Source organism: Rhincodon typus, chromosome 1, assembly GCF_021869965.1.
Source record: "Rhincodon typus isolate 14 chromosome 1, sRhiTyp1.1, whole genome shotgun sequence".
NCBI classification, from domain to species: Eukaryota; Metazoa; Chordata; class Chondrichthyes; order Orectolobiformes; family Rhincodontidae; genus Rhincodon; species Rhincodon typus.
The window spans coordinates 48,488,010-48,502,062 of record NC_063332.1 but is presented as its reverse complement, the minus strand read 5'-3'; the positions used below and the strand labels follow the sequence as shown (position 1 = coordinate 48,502,062).

Genomic DNA, 14,053 nt, shown 5'->3' with positions numbered 1-14,053 from the left:
AAAAAGGAGTAAAGAGCATATATCACAAATATCCTTACATGGTGATAGTGGAATAACCTACAAAGGAAAGTGACCAAGACAATAAAGATATTTAAAGCACAATTACTTGTTGGCCCAATTGCCCTTTTCTCATTTCTGAAGTAACAGTCATACTGGACTCAAAACATTTAACTCTGTTTCTGTCTCCAAAGATGCTACCAGACCTGCTGAGTTTCTCCAGCACGTTTGTTTTTTTTTGTCTTTCCTCATGTTCACTCAGTCAACAGTCCTAATTATAAAATTTTGGATACTGTGCCAGTCATGCATTAATAATAACTAGAGCTTCTCCTTGAAATTTTATCTTGATCTTTTGTTTTTCCCCATCTTCCTCCCCAACTGATGAATAGAACAACAGATGGTTTGGATCAGATAGAAAGAGGAAATTTTATAGACGTGCATTTGACTAGAAATAGACCTCCACCTGCTCGAAGACGTAGAGCGAGTCAAGGACAGCGGTCTACATTTAGAGGAGCTGGTAAGATACAGTTGTATAATGACACCAGTCATGATTCTGCTGTTGCTGTTGTCAAGTTGACCTAGAAAACAAATACTTTTGCAGCCAGGCGATGAATAGGGATGTACATTACCAAAGTAAGAAGGAAAGAAGAGTAAGTGACAGTGCTGTAAGCTATATTTGAAGGAAAGTGGAAATGCCAAATAAGAATCTAAACATGAAGTCAGAAATCAATGGCTAACTAAAGAAGTTAAAGGCAATATTCAATTAAAAGAAGTTTACAAGGTTACAAAGAAAAGTCAGATATCCAAAGTCTAGCTGAGGAGTTTATGAAATGTTTTCAGAGTAGTTTCTTAGATCAGCATGTTCTGGAGCCAACCAGACTTGGTGTTATGCAACAAGATACAAATATACGAATTAGGAGCAGAAGTAGACCCTTTAACCCATCAAGCCTGCTCCACCATTCAATAAAATCGTGGCTGGTCTGTTTGTGTTTCAAATTCCACATTCTCATGTGTCAACCCTTCATTCCCCTGACCAACAGACTCCACCTCTGTCTTAACAGTGTTCAATGAACCTACCTCCACCACCTTCTGAGGTAGAGATCCAAAATAACAGATGCCTGAAAAAGTTCTCGACCTCACATTTTCCCACATTATACTTTATCTGCCAGATTTTTTACCTAACCACTTGAACTATCTGGAACATCTTTGTGTCTTTTCATGAGATACTTTGCTACCTATCTTGTCTGCAAATTTACGCACCGTGCCTTCACACTCATCATCTAAGTTTTTGATGTAAATTATGAAAAGTTGAGAACCCAATGGCCCAAAATCCAAAGTCATGCAATCCTCTGAGAGAGAAAAAAAAAAAGTTCTCATCAGCTATACTGAAAAGGCAACACCTAATTTGAAAACAATGGTCCCTAATTCTGGACTGACCCATAAGCATTCCTTTCACAACCATCTTGTCAAGACCATTCAGGATCTTAAACACTTCAGACAATTCACCCCTCATTTTTCTAAACTCTAGTGGAATCAAGCCCAGCCTGTCCAACCTTTCCTCAAAAGACAGCCCTCCCATCTATATATCAATCTAGCAAACCACCTCCGAACTCCCTCTAATGCTGTTCACGTGCTTCCTTAAATAAGGAGACCAAAATTGCACACAGTATTTAAGATGCAGTCTCACCAATGCCCTGTATAACTGAAACACTGTACCCTTACTTTAATGATTAATTCCTTTCATCATAAAGCATTGCAACCCATTAGCCTTCTTGATTATATACTGAGTCTGCATATTATTTGTAACAAATACACGCATTCATGTAAAGCCCTCTGTACCTTGCAATTCTAAGTTGTTTTTCCAATTAGGTATTACTATTTATTTGATTCTTTCTGTCAATGTGAACAATTTTCACACAACCCATATTATTTCCTTTAATTTTCCAAATTAAAGGTCTCGTTGGATTTGAAGATAACAAATGTAATCCCTTATTCAAAAAGGGAAGTAGACAGAAAGCAAGAAACTACAGGCCAATTAGGTTAACATCTGTTGTGGGGAAAATGTTATGGATGGCCCAATCTTGGGTCATCAGAAATCTATGCCATTTAACATGGCAGTACTGCTACATTGGCAGATATCCACAATGTTCAGTCAGGACATCATCTCCATAAGAATTATGTAGTGGTCGCTCCTACCACTACTATCACAGACAGATGCATCTGCAGCAGGCAGATTGGTGAGGATGAGGTCAAGTATATTTTTCCCTCTTATAGGTTCCTTCACCATCTGTTGCAGACCCAGTCTAGCAGCTGGTTGAGTCCTTTATTAATGACTGATTTAATGACTGAAGCGGTATCATAGGTGGTTATCAACAGCATGTTTCCTTGTAAATGCTTGGCTTGATAACAATGACAACTTCGTAGAATCCAGAGTCAATGCTGCAGACTCTGCTGATGGGACAATACGTACCCAAGGCTGGCAATCTTGGTATTTGGGGCATCGTAATGTTCATGGAATAGTACCTTACAAACAATATCAGAGTTTGCTTGACTAGCTTGTGAGCCAGCTTTCCCAATTTTGGCACTCGCTCCCAGATGGTAGTATGGAGGGCCTTGTTGGGTCTTCAGGACCACGTTAGCCTTTGTTTCTGGTGCCGAGGTTGATACCAACTGGTCCATCTGGTTTAATTGTTTTTGAGACATCTCTATGTACCCAGCCAAAACTATTTTAGTAATAGCTACAATTCAGGGTGACCATGCAGAGTCAACATGGTTTTGTGAAAGGAAAATTATGCTTAACCATCATTGCATGTCACTTCCTCAAAGAACTCCAGTGGATAAACGGAACCAGGAGATGTATTGTTCTTAAATTTTCAGAGGACATTTGGTAAAATACCACATCGAAGGTTATTGTTGAAAAGAAAAATTCAATGCAGAGAGTAATATATTGGCATGGATAGAAAATTGGTCTGATAACAAAAAACAAGAGTTGGCATTAATGAGTCTTTTCAGATTGGCATGAATAATGAGTAGTGTGTCACAGGGATCAGTACTGGGATCTCAACTGTTTACAATTTTTATGAATGACTTGGATGAAGAGACAGAGGATTTGTTGGCAGATTTGCTGAGGATGCAAAAATAGGTAGGAAAGCAAGTTATGAAGAGGCTATAGGTTATACGGTGTCTACAAATATAGATATGCTAACGTGAGAGGGTTAAAATGGGGCAAATGCAGCATGAAAATATGATTAATGTCCATTTTGTTAGGAAGAATAAATGGAAAACATATCTAAATGGCAAGAGATTCCAGAGTTGAGAGATGCAGAACGATCTGGGTGTACTACTGCGTGAATCTGAGAAGGCTAGTTTGAATGCATAGCAAGCAATTAGGAAAGCTAATAGAATGTCATCATTTATTACAAGGGAAATTGAATACAAAAGTAAGGAGGTTATGCTTCAGTTATACAGGACACTGGTGAGACCACATCTGGAGTACTGAGTACATTATTGCTCTCCTTTCCTAAGGAAGGATGTAAATGCATTGGAAACAGTTCAGAAAAAGTTTACCAGACTAATACCTGGAATAGGCTAGTTGCCTTATGAGGAAAGATTGGACTTGTTTCCACTGGAGTTTGTGAAGTGAATTTGAGATTACAATCAGATCAGCCGTGGTCTTATTAAATATCCTGCTTGTTCGCATGTTACGAGCAGGGTTGTCAGGATAGATGTTGAAAGGTTGTTCGCTTAATTGGAAAGTGTAAAACTAGACACGTAATCTCAGGATCATGGAAGACTGAGGTGGGGAGGAATTTCATCATTCCAAAGGTTCTCTCCTGGGATTGATGGTGGTGTCATGGTAATGTCACTGAACTAGTAATCCAGAAATCCAGGCTAATGTTCTGGGGACATGGGCCTCACTCACGCCCACTCCCCACACGTTAACTAAAAACCCATCGGCTTCTTTAGGGAGGAACATCAGCCATCCTTTACTGATCTGACCTATCTTTGACTCGACACCCACAGCAATGTGGTTGACTCTTAACTGCCCCCTGGGCAATAAATGCTGGCCTAGCCAGCTGCACCCTCATTCCATGAATGAAGAAAACAAAAACCAGATGGGTGGGGAATACTCTATTGTTGTATATTCTGAGATAGATATGATTTTGGACTTGTAAGGGATTCATTATGGGCACTGGGTAGGAAAGTGGATTTGCGCACAATCTTATTGTATGACAGAACAGGCTTGAGGAATCATATGGACTACCCTTGCTCCTATTAAGTTCCTAATTTTAAATTGTAGGCACTTGGAAAGCGATAGCCCATGCATGTAAAGAAGGTTTGGGTAATGGGTGTACATAAGAACTAGGGGCAATTCAGCCCCTCAAGCCTGCTGCACCATTCAATCCAATGATGTCTCAACTCGGCCTCATCTCAGCTCAGCTCCACTTTCCTGCCAATTGCCATAACCCTTCAGGCCATTACTAATTAAAATCTGTCTATCTTCTACTTAAATTTACTCAATGTCCCAGCATCCACTGAACTCTGGAGTAGTAAATTCCACAAATTCAATACCCTTTGAGGGAAGTAATTTCTCCTTATCTCTGTTTTAAATCTGCTACTCTTTATTCTAAAACTATGACTTCTCGTTCTATATTGCCCCACATAGAGTCATAGAGCCATACAGCACAGAGCCTGAACCTTTGGTCCAACCAGTCCATGCCGAACATATTTCCAAACTAGTCCCCACCTGCCTGCCTCTGGCCCATATCCCTGCAAACCTTTCATTTTCATGTAATTTTTTAAGTGTCTTTTAAAAGTTGTAACTGTGCCCACATCCACCACTTTCTCAGGAAGTTTGTTCCACATATGAACTACAGTGTTTTAAAAAAAAATTGCACTGCATGCCTTTTTTAAATCTCTCTCCTCTCACCTTCAAATATGCTCCGGAGTTTTGAAATCCCCAGTAGGAAACATCCTTTTTATATCTACCTTGTCAATCCACTTTAACATCTTATTTACCTCAGTTAGATCTCACCTTCTCTTGAACTCCAGAGACTGTGGGCCTAAACTGCTCAATTTGTCCTTCACAAGAAAAGCCCCGTACCTCTGGAATCGATCTAGCGAACATCTTCTGAACTGCCTCCAATAAACTACATCCTTCCTCAAGTACAAGTTGGAGAAGATAGGATATTAGCAGTAGAGCTTTGATTAAGGTGAGGTTTTGGAGGGGCATGGCTGGGAACCTGGTCAGGAAACGATTGGAGTAACCTAGCCTGGAAATAACAATAGATGAATTGAGCTACCTAGAGGCAGGCAATCTTTTTAGGTCAAGCAGTATGGTTTATCCTGAAGCTATGATATTTGGTGTATGGAATCAATTGAGGATATGAATCTTACGGTGTGGGGAGATTATTCCAGTTTTCTCAGAGATTAACTGAAGAAAATTGTGGTTCCTCAAAGAGTGGATAACGAGCAAAGCAATCTAGCAACAAAGGCAGTCAATGGATCAAAAGAGTTGAAGCAGTAGATTCCAAACTCATGTTTTTGAGCAGCCCACACCAATTTCACACAGGTCCGTGTATAATTCAGAGATCCATACATGGGAAGAACAGCATCTCATTTTCCATTTTGGTATCCTGCAGCCTCTAGGATTCAACACACAATTCAATAACTTTAGAAAAACCAAAGGAATTGCGGATGCTGTAAATCAGGATCAAAAACAGAAGTTGACGGAAAAGCTCAGCAGGTCCAGCAGCATCTGTGAAGATAAAATCAAAGTTAACGTTTCGGGTCCAGTGACCCTTCCTCAATAACTTTAGAGCCTGATATTGTCCTTCCATGCTTTTTACACGCCCCCACGCCCTGGTCCTATCATGACATGGGTTGTTTCCGCACAGTCTACCCACTCCCTCCTTCTCTCAGCTCTCATTATCACTTATTCAGCTTGTGTTCTGTCCTGGCCTATTATCAATAAACCGCTTGCCGGCCTATTATCAATAAACCGCTTGCCTGCCTATCCCTTTCATATCACCTTGTCTGTGGACTCTGTCTCCACCTAAGTCTTCCTGTTGCCCCAAGTAAGCCCCTACAGCTTGTCTTAAGTGTATATATCTCCTTTTCTGCTGCTATCAATTCTGATGAAGACCGGACTCAAAGCATTAACTCAGCTTTCTCCACATAGATGCTGCCAGACCTGCTGAGCTTTTCCAGCAACTTGTTTTTGTTCCTGATTTACAGCATCTGCAGTTCTTTGTTTTATATCCATACAAGACTAATTGACACTAAGCTAGCAGTTTTATGTAGATCTCAAAGATGGCTAATTTTGTGACATTTTTTAGATCAACTAGTTTTGACCTTGTGTAGTTGGCATGCAGCCACTGTATTTTACTGGTTGAGATTGACACTAGGTACAAACAGTGGAGAATTATTCCATTGTCTGAATTTTACATTGTTCCCTATAATAAAAGTAAAATGTTAATTCAGTTGGAATGAAAGGAATTCTGATAATTTCAAACAAAGGCAGATTGATAATTAGCCATTGTCCCAAAAAAACCAAAGGCATCTCTTTTAGCAGACCTCCATGAATTACCACTGCCAGTGTTGGTAATGAACTACGGCTGTTGGCATCATTCTGCATCTCACTAGTCAGTCGCCACCTGAGCTAAGCAACCCCCTAAGCAAAGTCAGAAAGCACTAGAAATATTTGGCAGGTGAAAAGTCAAGCTAGGTTTAGTTCTGATGAAACAGTCTTTCACATTGAGGTTTGTCCAGGCCTCCTGCAGTGCCACAACGATGCCACCCGAAGGTTGCAGGAACAGCAACTCATATTCCGCTTGGGAACCCTGCGGCCCAATGGTATCAATGTGGATTTCACAAGTTTCAAAATCTCCCCTCCCCCTACTGCATCCCAAAACCAGCCCAGCTCGTCCCCTAACCTGTTCTTCCTCCCACCTATCCCCTCCTCCCACCTCAAGCCGCACCCCCACCTCCTACCTACTAACCTCATCCCGCCCCCTTGACCTGTCCATCCTCCCTGGACTGACCTATCCTCTCCCTAACTCCCTACCTACACTCACCTTTACTGACTCCATCCCCGCCTCTTCGACCTGTCTGTTTCCTTTCCACCTATCCTCTCCTCTATCCATCTTCTATCCGCCTCCCCCTCCCTATTTGTTTCAGAACCCCCTTCCCCTCCCCCATTTCTGATGAAGGGTCTAGGCCTGAAACGTCAGCCTTTCTGCACCTATGATGCTGCTTGGCCTGCTGTGTTCATCCAGCTCTACAACTTGTTGTTTCACATTGAGGTTGTTGACTTGCTCACTGAGCTGGCTTGTTCTTGTTCAGATGTTTCGTCACCGTGCTAGGTGACATCATCAGTGGAGCCTCCGATGAAGCGATGTTATTCTACTCTGCTCGGAATTTATACTGTCCGGTCCGTTATGGTGAGTAGTGTCATTTCCAAAACGTTTGAACGAGAACAAGCCAGCTCGGCGAGCAAGTCAACAACCTCACCCACAACTCAAGCTACAAATCTTTGCCAGTGCTTTAGTCTTTTGCCTTGTGGTTACTGAGTGACAGCTATGTATTCTATCACTTTTATTCACTAACATCATGTATATTGGTTAATAATTTAGTTACATTATTTGAATTGTAAATATTGTTCTTTCAACTAAAATATAAAATACCGAACAGTTTTCTGTTATTGTTCCAAGGATTTAAGGAAATAATAGTCTTATTTTTCATTTGTAAATGTCTAAAATGTTTGCCCTTTTAAAGGATCTAGATCTCCTCAGCTGGTTCAGTCAACATTAAGAAGAGAGCATGGGACTGCAGGATGGCAGGAAGTTGATGCTATGTCTGACCGAAATCTGGATGGAGAGTTAGAGCTCTGTTTTTCTGAGGATCCACTGTCTGAAGGTTCTGTTGAAGATATGTTTCCTTCTGAATGTGGGACTGAAAATGAGCCACAAGGCATGTGGTTTTCTGAGATGATAGATTGGCCTAACATGGTAAAATTATAAACCTTTTTCTTTATGTTGTCCTCCCTTTTTATTAATGATTAAATATGTGTGTCTTTTGTTTCATATCAAGTGTGAATATTTTACCCTTTATTTACCAACTGCTATTTTAAATGGAAAAAAGATGTCTTTAATTGTGCTTACTACTTCATTGTTACATTTCCCCATTCAATATGCAAAATCTTACTTGTTCACTGAATAATGCTTGAAGACAAAGATTGACAATAACGTTGTTCCATTTTTGTCCCATGATGCCTCTGTCTGTGGATTTCCACAGGGAATGCATAAGTGACCATTAGGCCTCTAATTTATTGACTTTTACGTTGCTTTCTTTGCAGCATAATCTAACCTACTTAATTTTGTTCTTTGTCATTACCAAGACATTATTTTCTTCTTGATTTGTTTCTTCTTTCTCCCATTCCCACCACTAGTCTTGAATAGGGTTACAAATTTTGAAAAACAACGATTCCAACTTGAATGTCTTCCTCGTCCACTTCTCTTTTCTCTAGAGAATCCAGACCCAACATGCAAGACTTGGCAGTTAAAGCAATAAAATTACATCAAATTACAAAGATGGCTGCTGAATGAGTAATCTTGCAACCTTCTCATTTCATTTAGAACCCAATATCATAATTATTCTCTGCCTTTTCAAAACTTTCTACAGCAAATATTATTTCTGAAACTAATCTTAACACCGTGACCTGGGCTTGTGGAAGGAATGATTTTAGCCCGTGTCCTTGTATCTCTACCCAATGGTCCTTACTGTAAATGTTGGTTGTTGGGACACTGCCTCCCTTCACTCTTGTGGCTGCTGATATTATTTATTTGACACAACTAAAGAATGCCAAATTTCTGAAGTATTGACTTTTTACTTTGGATTTACAGATTTCCAGACTAGAGAAAACAGTAGCCAGTTCTCACTAAGAGTATCTGATTCATGGTCTAAAACTTTTGTTGCTTCTTTATTTGTACATTTTTAGATAGAACTTCTATATTACATGTATTTTAAATACATCTCAAATGGTATTTATGAATAATTTATTGTAATTATTTTATAAATTAATAGTTTTAATTCTTCCTGAATAATTTTGAATATTTTATCTGAATACTGTCATAACTGTGGCTTACTTGGTAATATTCTTCTTTGAGTTCAACAACCATTTCAGGAATTTGTTAAATCATTCATGAAATGTGAGTGTCACTAGATATACTAGCATTTGTTATCCATCTTCAGTTGCCCTTGACAAGTTTGGTGTGACCTACTGTAAGATCATAAAATGGAAAAATAAGAAGCAGGCCAATCATTGCAATTGTGGCAAATCTGATAATCCTTAAATCTATGTTTCTGCCTTTTTCCATATGACTCTTGATTCCTCTACTGATTAAAAACCTATCTCCACCTTGAATATTCTTCGTAACCCTTCAATATCTCTCCAGTGTAAAGAATTCCACAGATTTGCCGCCCTTTGAGAGAACAAATTCTTCCTCATCTCTATCTTAAAGGGTGACTCCTTTATTCTGAGAATATGCCCCCTGGTCCTACATTCTCCAGGTTTCTCTGTCTCTGTCACATTTGTTCAGATGGTGCCAACTTCCACAAAAGGCCTTCAAAATGTCCACTTTTTCCTCAACCGAGGATTCCCCACCGCCATGGTTGACAAGGCCTTCAGCTGTGTCCAACAAATTCCCACACTTCTGCCCTCACCCTTCTCTTCCATCCTCTCATCCTCCCAACACACTCATCCTCCCTTTTCATCCCACCAGCATTCACATCCAAAGGACCATAAGCTGTCATTTCTACCAGCCCCAGCAGGAAACCGTCACCTCTGGGCAATGAGGGATGATGCCTGGCCAGTGACGCCTTCAGCTCGTGAATGAATAAAGAAAGACACATATTCCCCTCCCTTGTCAGCCTTCCAGTGAACATTCCCTCCGGGACACCCTGATCTTCAGTTTCTGTACTTTTACTGTGTGTTGTTTATTTTCTTAATCAAACACACACATTTAATGTGCCTTTTTTTTCTTGCTGCAGCTTTTGCATACAGCTTCTTTACACTAGTAATTTGCTGCTACGTGACTGTGTTTTTCCAGTCTGGCAGTTTTGAGAATGTATTGATGCTTGTGTCTCAACTGCTATTTAGAACTCTCATACTCAAGTTTAGCTGTTGAGTTTCCTTGGTTGCTAGTTCCATCGAGACTGCTATTTCCAGTGCTTTCCTTTAAGTCTAGGTTCCTTTCCATCAGTAATATCTTCAGAGGTTTCTTTGTAATCATAGAATCCCTAGTGTGGAAACAGGCCATTCAGCCCAACAAGTCCACACCACCCCTCCCACTCTCTGTAACCCTACATCTCCCATGGCTAATCCACCTAATTTACACATCCCTGGACACTGTGGGCAATTTAGCATGGCCAGTCCACCTAACCTGCACATCTTTGGACTGTGGGAAGAAACCAGAGCACCTGGCAGAAAGCAACGCAGACACGGGGAGAATGTGCAAACTCCACACAGACAGTCGCCCGAGGGTGGAATTGAACCACTAATCACGGTGGCTAACCGCTGAGCCACCGTGCCACCCCATTAACTTCATAAACCACACAGCAGTCTGTTCCTGGAGACAGCACAACTGATGCCAATTTTTTTAAATCCCACAAACTTGGAGTTAGATTCACCATCATGCTGGTTGACTTTGTGAAATCTGAATCTTTCAGCAACCAATAATGCTTTTAGTGAACAATCCATCTGTAGGATCCCTACAGTTTCGTCGTACTTGACTTTGGAGCTTGGCTTCTCTAGCTATACCAGACCCCTCGAAAGGTTTATAGGTTTTCCTCTCATAATGTAGTAAAATCATTTGAGTATTATGCTAAAACAGAAATTGGAAAAGGGAAGATCAATGTGAAAGATTCTTTATTCAAGCCAAAGAGGCTTTATTAAAAGCCAAAGTCCTGAATCATTTTGGCCCAACGTTACCTTTGCAACCAGCATGCAATGCATCACGATATGGAGAGGGAGCAGTTATTTCTCACATAATACTCAGTGGTGAAGAGATGTCAATAGCTTTTGTATCAAGATCATTAAACAAAACAGGAATGAACTATGCACAGAAAAAAGCTCTAGAATCATATTTGGCAATAGACAATTCCACCATTACTTGTACGGCTAGGAATTTACACTACAAACAGACCACAGACCATTGATCACAATATTCGGGTCTCATACAGGGATAGCATCCCTAGCTGCATGCCATATACAGAGGTGGGCATTTTTGGTATCAGCTCACACTTAGGCAATTAAGTATCAGCAATCCAACTTGCGTGAGAATGATGATGGGCTCTCTAGATTACGCTTGCCAAATAAGTTGACCACAAACAGTCCTTATGTAGGCATTTTCTACTTCAAATAAGTGGAAAACGCTGGTAATGGCAGGATAAGTTAAGTACACTAGAAATAATCCACTAGTACCAAAGATTACGGATGTGTTATTTTGTGGCAAGATTACAGGAACAACCCCAAACTGAAGCTATTTGTCGCATTCTCTCATACGCCTGAACGTTCCATTCCCAGCTTTGATCTCCTTGTAACCATGTCTCCATTACGTAAGATCATACCCGTTAACCTCTATGCTGTTAATTCATTTCCTTGAACCTCTGCAGTTCATGTGGTATTGGTACACACAGTATTATTCCTTTTTGACTCTGTACAAAATTGAGTGCCTAGCTAAGACATTGCAGAGAGCAGTTAAGAGTAAACCACATTGCTGAGAGTCTAGATTCATAGCCCAGGTAACTGACAGTTTTAATTGTCCTAGAAAATAAAGGACATTAGCAAACCTGATTTCCATTTTAAATGAGTCAATAATGGTTTCAGTGAGTAGCTTTTAATTCCTTATTTATTAATTGAATTTAAACCTCCAGCTGCTGTGGAGGGATTTGGGAGGTGTGGTCTTTTACTAGTACAGTGATATAAAACCACTATATTGTCACTTCCCCATGAACATAAAAATTGATGTTGACCATCCAGTGTGATAAAGAGAGAGTTCTGCATTGTGGGAACTGCTATCTTCAGAATGAGACATTAAATTAAGGCCCAGCATTCCCCCTTTGGTGAACTTAAAAGATTTCACGACATTATTTCAAAGAGGCTCAGAGAAGTTATGTGCAATGTTCAGGCAAATATTTATCTACCAATCAAAATAACCAAACAGACTGTTTGGTTATTATGATATTGCTGTTTGTGGGGTCTTGCTATATATAAATTGGATGTGATATTTCTGACAATACAGCAGTAATTCATTAGCAATAGAGCACTTCTGGGTGTCTTGAGATTGCAAAAAGCATCATTTAAATGCAATAAATTAGGCGGCACAATGGCTCAGTGGTTAGCACTTCTGTATCACAGTGCCAGGGACCTGGGTTCGATCCCAGCCTGGGGTGACTGTCTGTCTGTGTGGAGTTTACACATTCTCCCGTGTCTGCATGGGTTTCCTCCAGGTGCTCTGGTTTCCTCCCACAGTCCAAAGATGTGCAGGCTAGGATTGGCCGTGCTAAATTGCCCACAGTGCCCATGGCTGTTTAGGTTAGGTGGGTAGACATGGGAAATGCAGGGGTAGGCGAATGGGTCTGGGTGAATGCTCCTCGGAGGGGCGATGTGGACTTGTTGGGCCGAATGGCCTGTTTCCACATTGTAGGGATTCAATGATTCGAAGTCTTTTTTCTATTTATTGGCATTGAATGTGTTAATAAGAATTTGTAGATTTTCTTACGAAAAACTAATTGCTTGGTGAACTCATTCAGTGCCAGGACAGCTCGGATGCAGAGGAGATCGTCGTTTGTGAACTGTGTGATACTCATACAATGCAGTTCAATAGTCACATGAAGAGACATCACCCTGGTTGTGGAGAGAGTGCAGGTCACTTGGGATATCGGAGTAATGGAGCCTATGTTGATGGTTGGTTTGGAGGAGAGTGTGGCACAGGGAGCCCATACTACCTGATGTGTAACAGTTGCCGTGCAAAATACTTAGCAGAAAAACCAAGACACAAGCAAGCCAAATTAAATCGGTGAGGATCATTTAGTAACTTGTTTTTAGTTTTTGTTGGGTTTTCTGTATTTTAACCCACTTATGACATGCAAAATGAAAAACTTTAGATTCTATCTTTTGATAGTTTAAAAGTTAGAATTTTCATAAATCATAAATTACATATTGAATTAACATTTAATAAAATTGGAGAGAAATAGATCTGTCTAAATTGTTGAATTTATCCCTTTATTAAATTATTTCATGTTTTGAAATAGTGTTTCGATGACTTAGTGAGAGTGATCCCCTAAATCCAGCTGCAACAGGGACAAGTGTGTCATGTAATTAGCTCCAATTGCTGCTGGTATTATTTGGAGAAATTATTATCTGTTTCAGAGAAACAATTCACAGATTTTTCACATCTTACTGAATACAATGGTTATTAATTAATTAGTGTTTTTCTGCATGTGTGAGGAAAAACCTGAAATCGTAGTTTCATCTGTGTAAGCTTTAATTCTTCATACAAATTATACACTTAGTTCAGACTAGCTGTGGACCACGCTAGGTATCAGAATATTGTCACAAGCTTCACAATTTATTAAATTAATAGCAGTAAGTACAAAATAGTAGAAAAGTAGTAAGTTCTCTTTGGAAAACAGACTCATGATTTCCAGTTGATTGTGGCACGGTCTCTTGAAATGTTCTGGTGATTACACTCTATCTTCTTCCTGATTTTCTTAGCTGAGCTGTTCAGTGCTAATATTAATTATTCTAAGTCTCAGCTTATGTGTATGATTTATGGTGTTCCTGTGATCTCATTGACTTAGAGTTAGGGTCATAGAGTCATACAGTATGAAAACAGACCATTCAGTCTAAGACAACAAGGTGCAGGGCTGGATGAACACAGCAGGCCAAGCAGCATCATAGGAGCAGAGAGGCTGACATTTCGGGCCTAGACCCTTCTCTAGGCCCGAAACGTCAGCCTCTCTGCTCCTATGATGCTGCTTGGCCTGCTGTGTT

At 40.2% G+C, this 14,053-nt stretch overlaps 1 protein-coding gene across 1 annotated transcript in view; it reads left to right on the top strand.

Moving 5' to 3' along the window:
* Positions 1-14,053, top strand: part of LOC109911101 (probable E3 ubiquitin-protein ligase HERC1) — a 266,602-nt gene that overhangs the window by 149,654 nt on the left and 102,895 nt on the right. Inside the window, exons 30-32 of the mRNA XM_048621230.1 lie at positions 387-514; positions 7,774-8,006; positions 12,811-13,076. Of these exons, the coding sequence (XP_048477187.1) occupies positions 387-514; positions 7,774-8,006; positions 12,811-13,076 (627 nt within the window). The remainder of the gene's footprint in view (positions 1-386; positions 515-7,773; positions 8,007-12,810; positions 13,077-14,053) is intronic.